This window comes from Lepidochelys kempii, chromosome 7 (genome assembly GCF_965140285.1).
Source record: "Lepidochelys kempii isolate rLepKem1 chromosome 7, rLepKem1.hap1, whole genome shotgun sequence".
Lineage (NCBI taxonomy): Eukaryota > Metazoa > Chordata > Testudines > Cheloniidae > Lepidochelys > Lepidochelys kempii.
Window position 1 is genome coordinate 81,809,378 of NC_136386.1, and position 15,477 is coordinate 81,824,854.

At 37.0% G+C, this 15,477-nt stretch overlaps 1 protein-coding gene across 3 annotated transcripts in view; it reads left to right on the forward strand.

Annotated features, from left to right (window-relative positions):
- The window catches only part of STOX1 (storkhead box 1), a 33,762-nt gene extending 19,205 nt beyond the window's left edge, over window positions 1–14,557 (forward strand). The window contains exons 2-5 of one of the 3 annotated variants that reach the window (XM_073353495.2): window positions 6,016–6,168; window positions 10,466–12,848; window positions 13,093–13,129; window positions 13,959–14,048. In XM_073353495.2, coding sequence (XP_073209596.2) covers window positions 6,016–6,168; window positions 10,466–12,848; window positions 13,093–13,129 — 2,573 coding nt within the window. In that variant the 3' untranslated portion in view covers window positions 13,959–14,048. Of the gene's footprint in view, window positions 1–6,015; window positions 6,169–10,465; window positions 12,863–13,092; window positions 13,130–13,958 lie in introns of all 3 variants that reach the window. The other 2 variants (XM_073353496.2, XM_073353494.2) reach the window with 2 other exon arrangements.
- The last annotated feature ends 920 nt before the right edge of the window (window positions 14,558–15,477 follow it).

A 15,477-nucleotide genomic window follows, 5' to 3' on the forward strand; every position in this document is an offset into this window, starting at 1 on the left:
CATTGCCATATGTGGTCCTTAGAACATATTTAACACACTCATGTTCTGAAAGCCAGAAATGTGTTTCAGCATGACCTAGTTCTTCTCCTCTTTTTGCACTTTGACAGCCATGCCATACAAATCCATTTGTATTTCTCACATCACTTGTGTTCCTTTTTTGGAGCCTGATCCAAGCCAGCTGGAAAGACTCCAGCTGATTTCCGTGATCATGCCCTTTAGATGCTGTATTGATATCTGGCTTCATTTTCACCATATGTGTGTGTGTATTCCAGATGTTTGTAATGAAACTAAGCAGGCTGAGGTTGCTATTATGTGCTAACTAAGAATTCCATGGTAACTGGCTACATGTGTTAGAAGACAGGTTTCAGAGGAACAGCCGTGTTAGTCTGTATTCGCAAAAAGAAAAGGAGTACTTGTGGCACCTTAGAGACTAACCAATTTATTTGAGCAGCTCATGCTCAAATAAATTGGTTAGTCTCTAAGGTGCCACAAGTACTCCTTTTCTTTATGTGTTAGAAGGTAACTCTAAGGACTAGATTTTCAAAAGTTCTCAGCACCTGCAGTTGGGACCAGACTTTCAGGAACTGCTGATGCTGAGAACTTCTGAAAAATGTGGCCCTAAAAGTATAGCACTAGATCACTGGTTTTAAAATCTTTACATAACAGATTAACCTAAAAGGGGCTATTGTTTTTTTCATATTGTGTCACAGTTTATTCTTGTAATAATCAGTAGTTGAAATATAATGTTTATATTTAATATGCATCTTCTGTTTTAGCACAGATTAATAAGTATGGCCCCAGAAGTCAGTCAGATGTGCTGAGTTGCCACTTCAACAAGAAGTTTTTAAACTTTTAAGTATTATACACAAATGTAATTTCAGTGCTAAAATGCTGAAATTTATTTGTATCTTTTGTTCTCAAAGCTTGTTTGCTCAAAGCTCTTTGTATGCAAGTAGGATTCCCCCGCCCCCAGCCCATCAGGAATACAAATTCTTTAATGCAGCAGTACATAAAGGAACTTCTTATACAAGACTAAACTATTACTGTTTATATCAATAAAAACTTGGACATTTCTCAAACCAGGCGTGGCACATATGGTATTTCTTTTATATGACTAATGTACTTAAGCACATTAATTGAATAATTAAATTTATCATTACAACCACTTTCATGCGATGCCCATCCTGTCTCTGAAATAGATAGAACTTTTGAAAGATTTTTAAAAGATGCATTTAAATATAAATCAGTGGGTTTTTTTTACATTTTGCACAACTCTCCGTGTTCATTCTTCACCAACACTTTTCCTCTTAAAAAATTTCTTAATACTTTTACCTGTAAATATCATTACTCCTTGATTGTGCATAAAGACATGTCTCTTTGCTGACTTGTTACATTACAGTATACAGCAGTGTTTCTTGGCCTGCAGGCTGCTTGCGGCCCAGTCACCATAGAGCAGTGGCCCATGTGAATCCTCAGGACCATACAGGTTGAGTGTGTGTGTGTGTGTGTGTGTGTGTGTGTGTGTGTATATATATCTATCTATATCTATATATGTGGATGCGGACCACATAACACACAGAGAGCAGCATATATGGCCCACAAGGGTAAATAGATTGAGGACCACATGTCTACAGAAAGGCACAAAACTTGCATGTTAATGGAGTTGTGCCTGTTTATGCTAGGGCTAAACTTAGTCCTTTATATAAAGATGCAGCAAACAGAAAACATCAATAAAAGCAGCGTTATCATGCAAATGTTTATGGGATTCATGGAATGTTTAGCATGCTCAGTTTGTTTAACTCTGCATGGTTACTTTTGACTAAGGATAATTGAAATGTTGATCTTGCATTTCACTTGGTTTATAACATCCATTCTGTGTCGTATAACAGATATCAGTATATCAGGAAATGTGGATAACTTAGTTGTGTTTTTTGTTTCTGTTCAGAATGATTTACTCGTTAATACACCAGGGTTTTGAAATCTAAGGGCTAAATTGAGCTCTGGTGTAAGTAGATGCAACTTCATTAACTTCACTGGAATTATGCTGGTTTACACCAGAACTAAAAGTGGACATAAGTATTTATTTTTAATGCCTAAACAGGCAGAAAAGCTACCATCTGTTATGTACTATTAAAACCCAGTAAACCTCCCAAGTTACAGACATGGAACAAAAAATCCTTTTATGTTGATCAAGAGTATCTGGAGGCTTTTCTGTTCACTGAGTACTGTTATCTATGGCTTGTATTACAGATGACTTTCCCACATTGTGAGCCAGTACATACTCCAAAAAGATACTCTCAGGTTTCATGTATCCAGGTAATTAGCTGAGTTTGAGTACACTGGTAAAACCACTTGAAGGTCAATACATGACTGGCAAACTGCCTACTTCGGGGTCAGTAAACATGCTTTTGTAAAAGTTAATCTGAGCAACATGTTTCAGAGTGGTAGCAGTGTTAGTCTGTATTAGCAAAAACAACAAGGAGTCCTTGTGACGCCTTCGAGACTAACAAATTTATTTGGGCATAAGCTTTTGTGGGCTAAAACCCACTTCATCAGATGCATGGAGTGAAAAATACAGTAAGCAATGTATATATTACAGCACATGAAAAGATGGGAGTTGCCTTACCAAGGGGTCAGTGCTAATGAGTCTGTAAAATAAATAAATAAATATATACTGCTTACTGTATTTTTCACTCCATGCATCTGAGGAAGTGGGTTTTAGCCCACAAAAGCTTATGTCCAAATAAATGTTAGTCTCTAAGGTGCCACAAGGACTCCTCATTGTTTCTTTGCAACATGGACATTATGTTGTATTTAAGCAATCAGTAGGATTGGTATGTATTTTACCTGATCGGTGACAGGTTCTTAATTTTGAGTCAAGGCAAGTCTTTTTGTATCTACTACAAGGAAATGGAGACAATTAGTCTTACCAAGAGAAATGTTTGGGAAAGGAAGTGGTGCTTTGTGTTGTGCAGAATTTGTAAAGTGTGCCTTTTCTGATGTGTAAAAGGAGCAAATATATTACAAGTTCTGAAGCATAAAGGGATTCATCTTGCTTCCATTGAAGTGAATGTCAAAACTCCCATTGGCTTCAGCAGTGCAGGATCAGACCCAGAGAACACAAAGCACACAAACTATGAAAGGAGTATTTTCCCACACAAATCTAATTTTTTTTTGCATGTTTCTGTAAAATGAGGATTCTTTATTTAAAATGCATTTTAATAATAAAAATAATAAATCCAACAGTTTAATGAGAAGTAGATCAGTATTTTTGTATTGTTATCCATAATCTCCTCCATGCTTGCTTTAAAAGTATTTAGTTTTTCTGCATATTTTAAATATTTGTTTTATTTCAGTAGTGGAGGAGCACTGTGATCTACACTGAATTAAAATTTGTGTGTTTTCTGGTAGTATCAATCTGTGAATTGCATTATAAATGTGCTAAAAATTCTGCTGCTCTTTCACGCAGTGTGAATATGTAAATTTACATCAGTTATAGAGTGGTGTGTTCTCTCACGGGCGTATGTAGACTGAGGCAGTAATGCACATGAAAATAGTTATCAGAAGGCAGTCACTACATTACATGTGTTTTGCTGTGTTGCCTGACTCTTGCATGGCAACCTGATTCTTGTAAAAAAGACAAAAGCGAAACAGAAAACTCCAACATAGAAATAAGTTGCAAAAAGAGTCTTGTAACCAGAGGGCTTACCTATACTAAAGAACTGAAATGGCCAGCTATTCTAAAAGGCTATTATTGAAGGTTTATTTTCCTTTCCTGCACAAAGAAAGCTTGCAATGATTTATGCACCTGCAAGTTGTATCTTAGCAACATCACTGGGGAAATAATGCTCAGCTTTTTCTAAACACTTTTTGTTGAACATAATCATAAATTGTAAAACAAAGGTCCAGAGCAATTTAATAAAAGTTCTTCGAAGTGCTGCTCCTTATTCCATTTATGTAAGAGATATATTCGGTGTTGAGTGTTTTTCTGGCTACAGTATGATAAGGATCAGATTACATAGTCATCCAACTATCTGTCCGGTTTAGTTAAATTAAGCCTGAATTATTGCTTAACCTGATCTACACAAACTTAGCATGTAAAGTCACACTTCTTCCTCTTTAAAAGAAGATCAACCTCTTTGGCTCTGGAATCATTTCTCTACCTCATAAAGTACCCAATGGGGATTTGCTGTTACATTATGCATGCCTTGGTAGTTAATGGTACTATGGGCTGTATGTGCAATATACAGTAATACCAACAGATGACAAAAGAGAATAATTTATCTAATCAAAAACATAGTTTTATTCAGGGAAATAATATGCTGTTAATCTTACCATGTGTGCAAACCCCCGCTGTATAGTCTTGTTTTTACTTATCACAGTGATGTAAGTATAGGATAGTCTGTTTGTTTAGGGATTGATTGTGGTGGTGGTAGTTGTTTATAAGTTTTTATATCCCACTTATCACTATAGTATCAGAACTCCAGGCAAATGTTAATGTATTTACCTTATCCCTGTCAGGGAAAGGGGAAAGGATTATCATCCCCAGTTTACCGACGGGGAAACTGAGGCTAACTAGTTTGACTTGACCAATGTAGAACCATGAATAGGACCCAAATCTCCTGGTTCACAGCCCAAGGTCTTGCCTACAAGATCATCGTTCCTTGGGCAGCAATCCTGTAAATACTGATGCACATGCTTGATGCACATATAAGTAGTGCCATTTAATTCAACCCTAAAGCAGTTTGTTTAACTGGGACTACTCATGTGTGAAGCATGTACATAAGTATTTGCAGTACTACACTCCATGTAGGTGCTTAGCCGGGCTGTACAAAATGGCAAAAGAAAATCCCTTTTGTGGCTTTTAATGCCATTTTACTGAATGCTGTAATATGCTCTGACTTATTTCCAGAATTTTGAGAGCCCAGAAGCTTTTCAGGTGGAATAATGACTGTAAAGCTCTTTGGGTCATGGAATATCTTGTAGAGGGCTGAGTAATTTGATGATGCTTTATATATGTGTCGTGCTGATGATAAACAATATATAAAGAGAGAAATAAAAACAGAAAGGTTAAGTGCCTTTTCTGAACAGGAACTGTGATCCACTTGATCAGGATGGGCCTGAGAGTCTGGATACCTGGGTCTTGACCCAGACTTGCTGTATGACCTTGGATATGTTACTTCACCTCCCTGAGTCTCTGTTTTCTGTTCGTAAAATGGGGATAATATTTACCTACACTATAGGGGGTGTTTTGAGGAATAGCGTAAATTATACAGTGCTGTATAAGTACAAAATTATTGTTGCAACAGTGGCAGAGATGATAACAGGGCTGAGAAATTTTCTGGCTCCCTGCTTTTTGCTCAGTCAACTAGATAATCCTGTTTCTTAGGCTTTCTCTACACATGGGAAATTTACCAATAATTTTTCTACCAGTTCTAGCAGTGGTTCAGATGAACTGGTCTTAAAATTTGTGTGAGCAACGATGTAGACAATCTTTTGGTATGTCTCTTTTCTCTTCCATCCCAATTTTTTGAAAACTTTGATATACAACTCACCTATTCAGAAAAGTTGCTGGGTGTTTTGCTTTTTGTGTAGCTCTTCAGAGAAACATAGATTCCACATTTTAGTGTATGTAAGCTGTCATTCAGGCAAACCAGAAGTAGTCAAACATCCTTTTTCTGTTTTTAAGTCCCTTCTTAACTCAGTTTATACGCAATTTTACATTGAATTAAAAACACCTAAGGTAATCTCATTTTACTTAAAAACCTTTTTTTCTCTTGTTGCAAATATCAGTGCATTACCATCAGCTTGCCAGGAGTCATATTTTTGTTCCTGAAAAATATTCTTCATAATTAGTTACTAAAAGAGCAGGGGAGAGTGGAGGGTAAGGGGGCAGAAGTATAAAAGGGAGGTAGTGGCAGCTTAAGTTCATGTTTAAGTGGCTATAGCATGAATAATAGTAAACTAAACAATATCCCAAATAAGCAGCTTGCTTTCTCTTTTTTTACATTTTAGGTGATGTATCTCCAATTCACATGAATCCTATTTCTCAATCCCAGTTTGTTCCTTTGGCAGAAATTCTTTGCTGTGCTATATCTGATATGAATGCAGCTCATGTTATTGTTACCCAGGAAACATTAATGGATCAGTTGGTGAAATATTATCCAGGTAATATGTTACTTTTTCCCTTCAGAAGCTAATAAATTGTAATTCTTATATTGCTGACAGTGCGTGCAAACATTCATTAACAATCTGCCTGAAGCTGGCAAAATGGAAGAATATAAATGAACAGATAATCACAAATTAATTTATACACCCACCCGCACTATCTCTGTAACTCTATGTACAGTTTGGTAAAATGTATTTTATTTTTGTATAGAATTCTTCCGACTAAGTATCACTTTATATTGAGAAATAGAAAGAAAATATATCAGTGGCTGTATGCTAAGGAGGGAGAGCACATGAAAATTGAAAGAGGTACTAAAAGAGGCCAAAAGGTAGAGGTGTGTGAAAGTATGGTTTTCCTAACTGGAGATCCTAAAGCTTTTAATCACCCTCTTTAATGGATGGAAACGTGATATTTGACTTACCTAGGGGGTGTGGGATTGGCTAAGAGGAATCCATGTAAAGGGTCTGTGGCCACAAATAAGATTGGCCTCAATTTCAGGTTTGGTGGCCAAACATTTCTTTGCCCCAAAAAGGAAATTCTAAATTCATCACTCATTCTAAATGAGCATTACTCTTTAATCCTGCATGTCTGACAGGAGAGCAGCAATTTCCCCTGAGCTCCCAGGATCAGGAGCACCTAATTACAATTTTTTTTTTTAAAGCCCCATTCTGGTGTTGGGGTTCTCCTGAGACCTTTTCCACTCAGTTCCCCAAGAGTTCAGTCTGATTCCAGTCTTGTCACTCAGATTCCTTAATTTGGCATACAGCAAAGCTATGCTGAGTTGATCAGACTCAAGCATAGGAAGTGGGTATAGGGTGTATCACACATACAAAGTTACACAGAAAACCTCTTCCTCTATATACATTTACACATTACATTGCATTTATTATACACTGCATCATCCATTTGGGGATTGTCTTAGTCACTTTGTGGGAACTAATCGCTGTACAGCATGTTCTGTTCACCTGCTGTCCACGTTTGACTTTATTCTTTACCTTATCCTTACACTCCTGACTTTTGCTGTTCATGGTTATCATGTTCTCAGTAAATGGTTCCCTGCATGTTCCCCCCCCTTTATATTAGCTAGTTCAGACATTTTGTCTTTTATCTTATTTACTAAATCTTATCGTTTACTTAGCCTAAATATTCCATTTTCAGCCTGCTGATCTAGTTACTTTCCTAATCCTGTCTTCCAAGGCCTTGTCTACACTACAGGGGAAATAGCGTATATTCAATAGCATAACTCAAATCGACGTAGCTTAGACCTGCTTACCATGGGGTCCATGCTACATGATGTCGACGGGAGATGCTCTCCCATTGACTCCCCCTACTCTTCTTGATCCGGTGGGGTACAGAGTCGACGGGAGAGTGATCTGTTGTCGATTTAGCGGGTCTTCACTAGACCCGCTAAATCAGTGGCTTTCAAACTTTTGTACTGGTGACCCCTTTCATATAGCAAGCCTCTGAGTGCGACACCCCCCCCCCATAAATTAAAAACACTATTTTATATATTTAACACCATTATAAATGCTGGAGGCAAAGCGGGGTTTGGGGTGGAGTTTGACAGCTCACGACCCCTCATGTAATAACTTTGCGACCCCCTGAGGGGTCCCGACCCCCAATTTGAGAACCCGTGCGCCAAATCGACCGCCAATGTATCAATCGCCGCTCATCGATCCCCTGGTAAGTGTAGACAAGCCCCAAGAAAGGAGGCCTCCCCCATGTTTAATTACATGTGTCCAGCAGGGCCTACATCTGGTACTCCATGAAAGTTCCTTGGTCTGATACTTGTCATCTCTCCTGACCCTTAGTGCTCCTCTAGTCCTACTTAGTGTACAGGCTACTCTGATAATCCATCTTGCTTGTTTGCTTGTAATGCAAAAATTAGAGGTTTCTAACGATAGGCTTTTAGTGTGTCACCATAGATTGGGCTAGAGTCCTGCCAAGAACTTGAAATAATTTTAAATTGCATCACAACAGTCCCAGATATGATCTTAGCTCAGATGGAAATAACACTCTACATACTTGTAATAAATGAAGGGATATCTCACTCTGCAGACTGCCATAGATGGTACCGTTTTACTGGAAGCTTTCATTCTTACTAAGCAGGACTGCAGGGGCATGGAATTTATGAAAAACCTAGGATGGCCCCCCAGTTTTCAGTAGATTGTCAGGGACTGTGACCCATCATTGAAAAACATTGATAGAAATGGTAATCGGTAAATCCTAGTGGCAGTTGAAAACTTGGGTTTATTCGTATTTGATGAATTGAAGAAGAGAATTGCTATACCGGATTTAGTTGGGCATCCTATCTCCAACAATAGCCAGTACTACATTCGTCAGAGGAAGATGAAACGGTCCTATAAAGGACCATTGTGTAATAACGTGTCCATAGGGAATTCTTTGTAATTGCTGTCAGTTATGGGGTGGCTGCACAGTTTGTATCTCTTATAAATATTTTATCCTATTTAATGTAATGAGAATATCCTCAGTTACCTATACAAATGTTTAATCCTTTTAAAAACAACAACAAAATGTGCTAAATTATGTAGGTAGGAACTAGAATCCCAATACAATACTGATTTCCATGACCATAGCTTGAGGGGACAAATGTTGCTGTTCCTAACACTTCAAAAGTTCCATATCATCATCCCCCCCCCCCCCATGGTTCCTACTAAATACTGGAACAAATCCAACCGAGGTGTGGCTGCCCCTTTCCTGCCTCCTTTTCAAAAGTTGGCTTATCTCACTACTCAGGAGTTGGGGTTGATGAAGATGAACTGTTGTCTGCCCCTTGCATTTGTTGTTGGTGAATTTGAAAGATTGGCTAGTGTATCTTTTTCACTGCCCTCTATTGGAGAGAATTCATAATTGCTGTCATTTACTGGATGGCCTATATATAAGCCCCTTCATTTTCAGTTTAAACCAGTTTTTACCAAAAAAATTCCCAGGTTTTACAAGAAGTATTATTTATTTTTGTCTGATTTTCACCCTACTTTTGTATCATTCAAATATATAAAAAATAACTTGTTTTATTAGGGAACTACAATACATTGCATGAGATATATGTATTACGATAATACATTAGTATGTGTGTACATGCAAAGCTGCCTGTTGAAGTAAGGCTACGTATTCGTCTACAAGATACAGACAATAAACAAATAGGCACGCATGCAAGCTCTGAAGTATATGAGCATCTGAACATACTGATGAATCTCATGCCCACCACATACATATTTCAAGCTGCTAGCAGATAACGGTTTAAAGATTTCACACACTAAAATGGGAAGAAAATGAAAATCTGTATCAAAATACATTTCAGAACACAAGGAAGTACTTGAAAGTTTGAAAAAAACAAAAACAGGATGAAGTTGAGTATATGTGCTGCAAACGTTGTGGCCAAATTATTAAATAGAACTATTAGCCCTATAAATATTTATAAGTCTACAACAGTAAATTGTTTATTCAAATGAAAAGTTTTATTTGGGGAGTAGAGATATATTGTGTTCTTAAACTCAGAGGTGGCATTGTGTTTGGAGTTCTGTTTTAGTTCTGCAGCAAACTACATTGATGAATGGAATTCAAAGCATTAATCTACGGAATACTTTCCCTCCCATCTTTCCATCCACCAAAATAAACCCCAATATTTACCCAGAAAAATTAATAGTTTTTTGCACTGATATTCAACTGATTTTGTAGTTGTGGTAATAAATACTGATAAATTTATGGGAGAAAATAAATAATATAAAAACTGAAAGTGAAGGGTCCTACCTCTAGAAGAGCCCTTCATGTCCTTCACAGCTGCAAGAGAATTTCCGTTAGTTCTGTGCATAAACTCTGGATTTATGAAGCACCAGGTACTGAGTTCTATTCATAATTCTGCATCTGTGAAGTTTAGCTCACAGTTGTGACATCTCTGTCCTGTATGCTGCTGTAGGGTTTTGTTTAGTGTATTTTTTGCTGTTGGACAACTGTTACTTTTTTTTTATTCTGGCTCTTAAAGTTGAACACAGTGATGTGTCTTTAAACCATTCAGTTAAGAATGGCATCACATGATCGAAACTGCGGGAGTTTTTATTGTTAAGATTGATTTGGTACTACTCAAATTCTTAGTATGTGAGTGGTCTTAGACTCTTTTGTAAACCCTTCATACTTAATCAGTATGCTCCTTGTACGTCTCAGTGACGTCCAAATTTGTTACATTTCAGTAAATTACCGTTCACTTCTAACTTTTCATGATTTTATGTATTAAATTATTTCTGATTGAAATACTTATATACTGTATCTTTATTATAGGTATAACAACTCCCTCACAAGAAATTCTATATAGTGTGCTTGGAACTCTAATTAGAGAAAGGAAGATATATCACACTGGAGAAGGCTACTTCATAGTGACCCCTCACACCTACTTTATCACAGATAATGTCATGAAAGACCATAAGAAGTTCCTGTTAGAGGATAATTGCCCTCTACTGCCATCCGCTTCTTACCTTGTAAGCATGGAGAGCTCTGCAGATCTAACAAAAGAAAATGTTCCTATGGTGTCTCATTGCAGATCCTGCCATTGTTTCCCTGCTCAGGCTACATTCAGGGAACAAAGATATCAGCAATTAATTAACCATGAACCTAATGGAAGAGGTCAAAAAGGCTCTGGTGAGTTGAAGCCCTCAGTTCAGAATCAGCCTCTCTCTACATTACTTGAGACTCATTCATGTGACACAACCAAGTCCTTAACTTCAATGAAAGAAAAAGAAAAATGTAAAAAGTTTGGCCTTAGTCTTTTCTGGCGTAGTAGCACATCTAAAAAAGAAAAACCTAAAAAAAAGTATTCTTCTTTTTCTGCCCAATTTCCTCCTGAAGAATGGCCAGTCAGGGATGAAGATAATTTAGATAACATTCCACGTGACATTGAACATGAAATCATCAAGCGTATTAACCCTGTGCTGACAGTAGATAACTTAGTTAAACACACAGTACTAATGAAGAAATTTGAGGAACAGAAAAAATATATTAGCAAAGGCACCTCAACCGAAATGTTGACAATTCAGCAAAAGCATATTTCAAAAGGGTCTGTTGTTAAAAAGCAAAGTAAAACAGCAAAGTATCACAGGAAAATTCAATCCAGTAAAGAAAAGCAAATAAGAAAAACCCAGAGAAAATCTCAAATCAATCAGGTAACGTCAGAAAATGACAAACAGGAAAAATATGCAGAGCGTCTGTCATCACATGTTACAAATGAAGTTGTAGCTCATGAACAGCTACATGAGGATGGAACAGTTGTTAAATCCCATTTTATATATAAAAAGCAAATTAAGAATCCTTTTCAAGGTCTACCATGTAGAGAGAAACTTTCTACAAAAGGGCACAAAGGTCAGAAAAACAGTCAATTTAAGTCCAGGATTCAAAAGCAAGAAAGGAATTTTCAAAGGTCAAGGTCTTTGGATTCCTCAAGAACCTTTGACCATGAAGCCATACAATCAAATGCTGAAAAATGCAGTGACAAAGCCAAGCAAAACAAATCATCCCACGTTAACAATTCTTCCCTCCAAGCCATCAAAGGCCATTTCAGTGAATGCTGTAATTATCCACAATGCAGTACTTTACGAATAGATGATAAATGTCATTACTCCAGAGAGAGTAGCCTTTCTGACTATGTCTATAGAGGGGCAAACAAAAAACTTATTGGAGATATTCCAAAAACTCATTTCTCTTACATTGAAGATATGTTTGAGTTTAAGGAAGAAATAAAGTATCCCCTAAGTTCAAAAGATACCCATCAGTGTGACAAACCTGCCATTATATGTGAGCTACTAGATCAAACATCAAATCGTTTTCAGAATTTCAGTCTTTCTAATGATCCTGCTGATGCTAACCAGTTTAAACAATCTGAAGATGGTGCCACTCAAAGACTAAGGACTGACAAAAAGAATGAACTAATGTTTAGCAATACTACTACTAAATGGCCTGAGTCTGTTAACCCAGAAAAAAAAGGATTTATTGATGATCAGACTTTGTATCAAAAAGTAGATGATTATGATGTTTGCAGCTCGTTATATCTTGAGGAGGAGGATTACCCTGAATCATATCAACAGCAACTCAGCCACACTATTTCAGAAACAGGAGAATGCAGTAAGGGAATACAACAAATAAGCACTGAACTGTCTCTCAGAAACTGCGGTCTTAATAGTCATCCAGCTGAGTGCAATACTAATGTAAATCAATTAGATTCTTGTGGGCATGAAGGAAATGAATGTCATAGTCTTAGTGGGTCAATGGATAGCTCACAAGAGTGCCAGAAAATTGATCTTGCAGGAGAAAATTGTTTCCATGATCAGCTATCTCAGTTTGTTTACAAACATCATGACGAGGAAGTTGAACTTGCTGAACATGTTCAGGCTTCAGATATTGGTGTCAATATATTTGATTTCTGCAAAGCAAACGACGGTGACTCAGATGCTGAAACTTTGCCAAACACTCCCAATGAAATGAGAGAGAAATCAGCGTGCTCGACACTGGGGCTGCAGACCATGGAAATGAGAAAAAAAATTGGAAAAAAGCAACAGCTTTTTAATAGTACACATACTACTGTTTCAGGGCTGAATGTCCAAAAAGAACCAAGTAACTTAGAAGGAACAGAAAACCAGAGCATTACAGGAGACAGCGGAATTGATTCTCCAAGGTAAGAACACAAATGTCAGTGATGTTCTTCTATTATAATAATAATCATCATCAGATTTAGGAAGAATTGCTGGAATAGATAACAATTGTATTGTCATGAAGAACTCCATTGCTAAAATGCACTACAGAAATACTTCCAACAAGATAGTGCTAAAGCGTCTCTGGTATAAACTACACTAACTAATATTGTATTTAACAATTTTGTTTCTCTGAGGCAGAAAAATATGATTCATTCTGTTTTACAGATTGGGGAATCAAGACGCAGAGAGATTAACCACTTAGGTAGGAGACACTGGCTTTGTGGTTAAACACGGGCCTGGTAATTTGGAGGCTTGGGTTTTGACATAGACCTTGCTGTGTGATGTTTGGTATGTCGCTTAATCTGTGTGTGCCACAGTTACTCCAGCTGAAAACTAGGGATAATAGTTACTTAAAATAGGTGTTTTGAGGTCTAATTAAATCTGGAAAATGTTATTCAGGCCAGTCGGAGTTGCAGATGGATTTTAAGTGTTCTGGGCTCTTGGCCCTGTGCTCGTTCCTTTATTGAGGCATCTGTAACCTTTAAGAGGCTATCCTCACTTTTCATAGTTTTTTGCAAATTCACCATAAAAGGTCTTGTGTGAAACAAGCTTGAGTTTCACATGCTTGCCTGTGAAAAACGATCAGGCTTCCAAATGTTAATAAAAATTTGAAATTTTTGGAAGTTTGAAATTGGAGGAAACTAATTAATTGGCAAAACACTACATTTAAATTTTTGAGAGAGAAATTCAGCCCCACTCTATAAGTAACATCAAGGTGTCATATGATTCATGACTCTTGACATGATGGCACTGAATGTAGAGAAGACTACTTCTTCTTCATATCCACTATCATTTTGAAAAGCTAGTATGCACTAAGGACCAAATCCTGCAGTTCTTCTTTAGGCAAACTTCCTAATGAAATCAGCATGTGTTTTTGCCTGAGTAGGGACTATAGCATTTGGCCCTGTGTTCTTTTGGCACATTTTTGGCTTATTAGCTGAGTATTGATAGTTTCAATTCTTAGTGGGTACTCTGATAACCCAGAAATATCTATGTGGCACTAAAAACTAAATAAACTGTTTTATTTTTAGAACACAAAGTCTTACATCTAATAATTCAGCCATTTTGGATGGATTGAAAAGAAGACGAAGTTTCCTACAGAACTTTGAAGGCAAAAATAACAGTGCAAGGAGCGGAAGGATGCTTACACAAAATACATTGTTGCAGTTAACTCCAGTCATGAATGTTTAAGTTTCTTTTCTTACAGAGCTTTGTGAATTCTTTCCTTTGTATAATGTAAATAGCATTGTTTAAAAAATTTACAGTAATCAAATACATAAAGATGCATCTAAATCCATGTCTGTTCTTTCAACTTGTATGAACTAGGGCTGTCAAGCGATTAAAAAATTTAATCTTGATTAATTTAATTAAATATTTTTGGGGTTTTTTTAGATTTTCAAATATATCTCAATTACAACATAGAATACAAAGTGTACAGTTCTCACTTTATATTTATTTTTGATTACAAATATTTGCCATGTAAAAAACAAATAGTTTTTTTTTTCAGTTCATCTCAGACAAGTGCGGTAGTTCAATCTCTTTATCATGAAAGTTGAACTTACAAATGGAGAATTATGTACAAAAAAACCCTGCATTCAAAAATAAAACAATGTAAAACTTTAGAGCCTACAAGTCCACTCAGTCCTACTTTAGCCAGTTGCTCAGACAAACAAGTTTGGTTACATTTCCGGGAGATAATGCTGCCTGCTTCTTATTTACAATGTCACCTGAAAGTGAGAACAGGTGTTTACATGGCACTTTTGTAGCCGGCATTGCAAGGTATTTATGTGCCAGATATACTAAACATTTGTATGCCCCTTCATGCTTCCATGCTGATGATGCTCATTTAAAAAAAAAAAAATGCGTTAATTAGATTTGTGACTGAACTCCTTGGGGGAGAATTGTATGTCTCCTGTTCTGTTTTACCTATATTCTACCATGTATTTCATGTTATAGCTGTCTCGGATGATGACCCAGCACATGTTCATTTTAAGAACACTTTCACTGCAGATTTGACAAAACACAAAGAAGAAGGTACCATTGTGACATTTCTAAAAATAGTTAAACACTCGACCCAAGGTTTAAGAATCTGAAGTGTTGCCCAAAAACTGAGAGGGATGAGGTGTGGAGCATGCTTTCAGCAGTCTTAAAAGAGCAACGCTGTGATGCAGAAACTACAGAACCCGAACCACCAAAAAAGATGATGAAAAAGAACATGCATCAGTTCACTCTGCTTTGGATAGTTATCAAGCAGAACCCATCATCAGCATGGATGCATGTCCTATGGAATGGTGGTTGAAGATGAAGGGATATATGAATCATTAGCACATCTGGCATGTAAATATCTTGTGAAGTCAGCTACAAAAGTGCCATTCAAACACCTGTTCTCACTTTCAGGTGACATTGTAAACAAGAAGTGGGCAGCATTATCTCCTGCGAATTATAACCAAACTTGTTTGTCTGAGCGACTGGCTAAAGTAGGACCAAGTGGACTTGTCTGCTCTAAAGTTTTACTTTGTTTTGTTTTCGAGTGCAGTTATGAAACAAAAA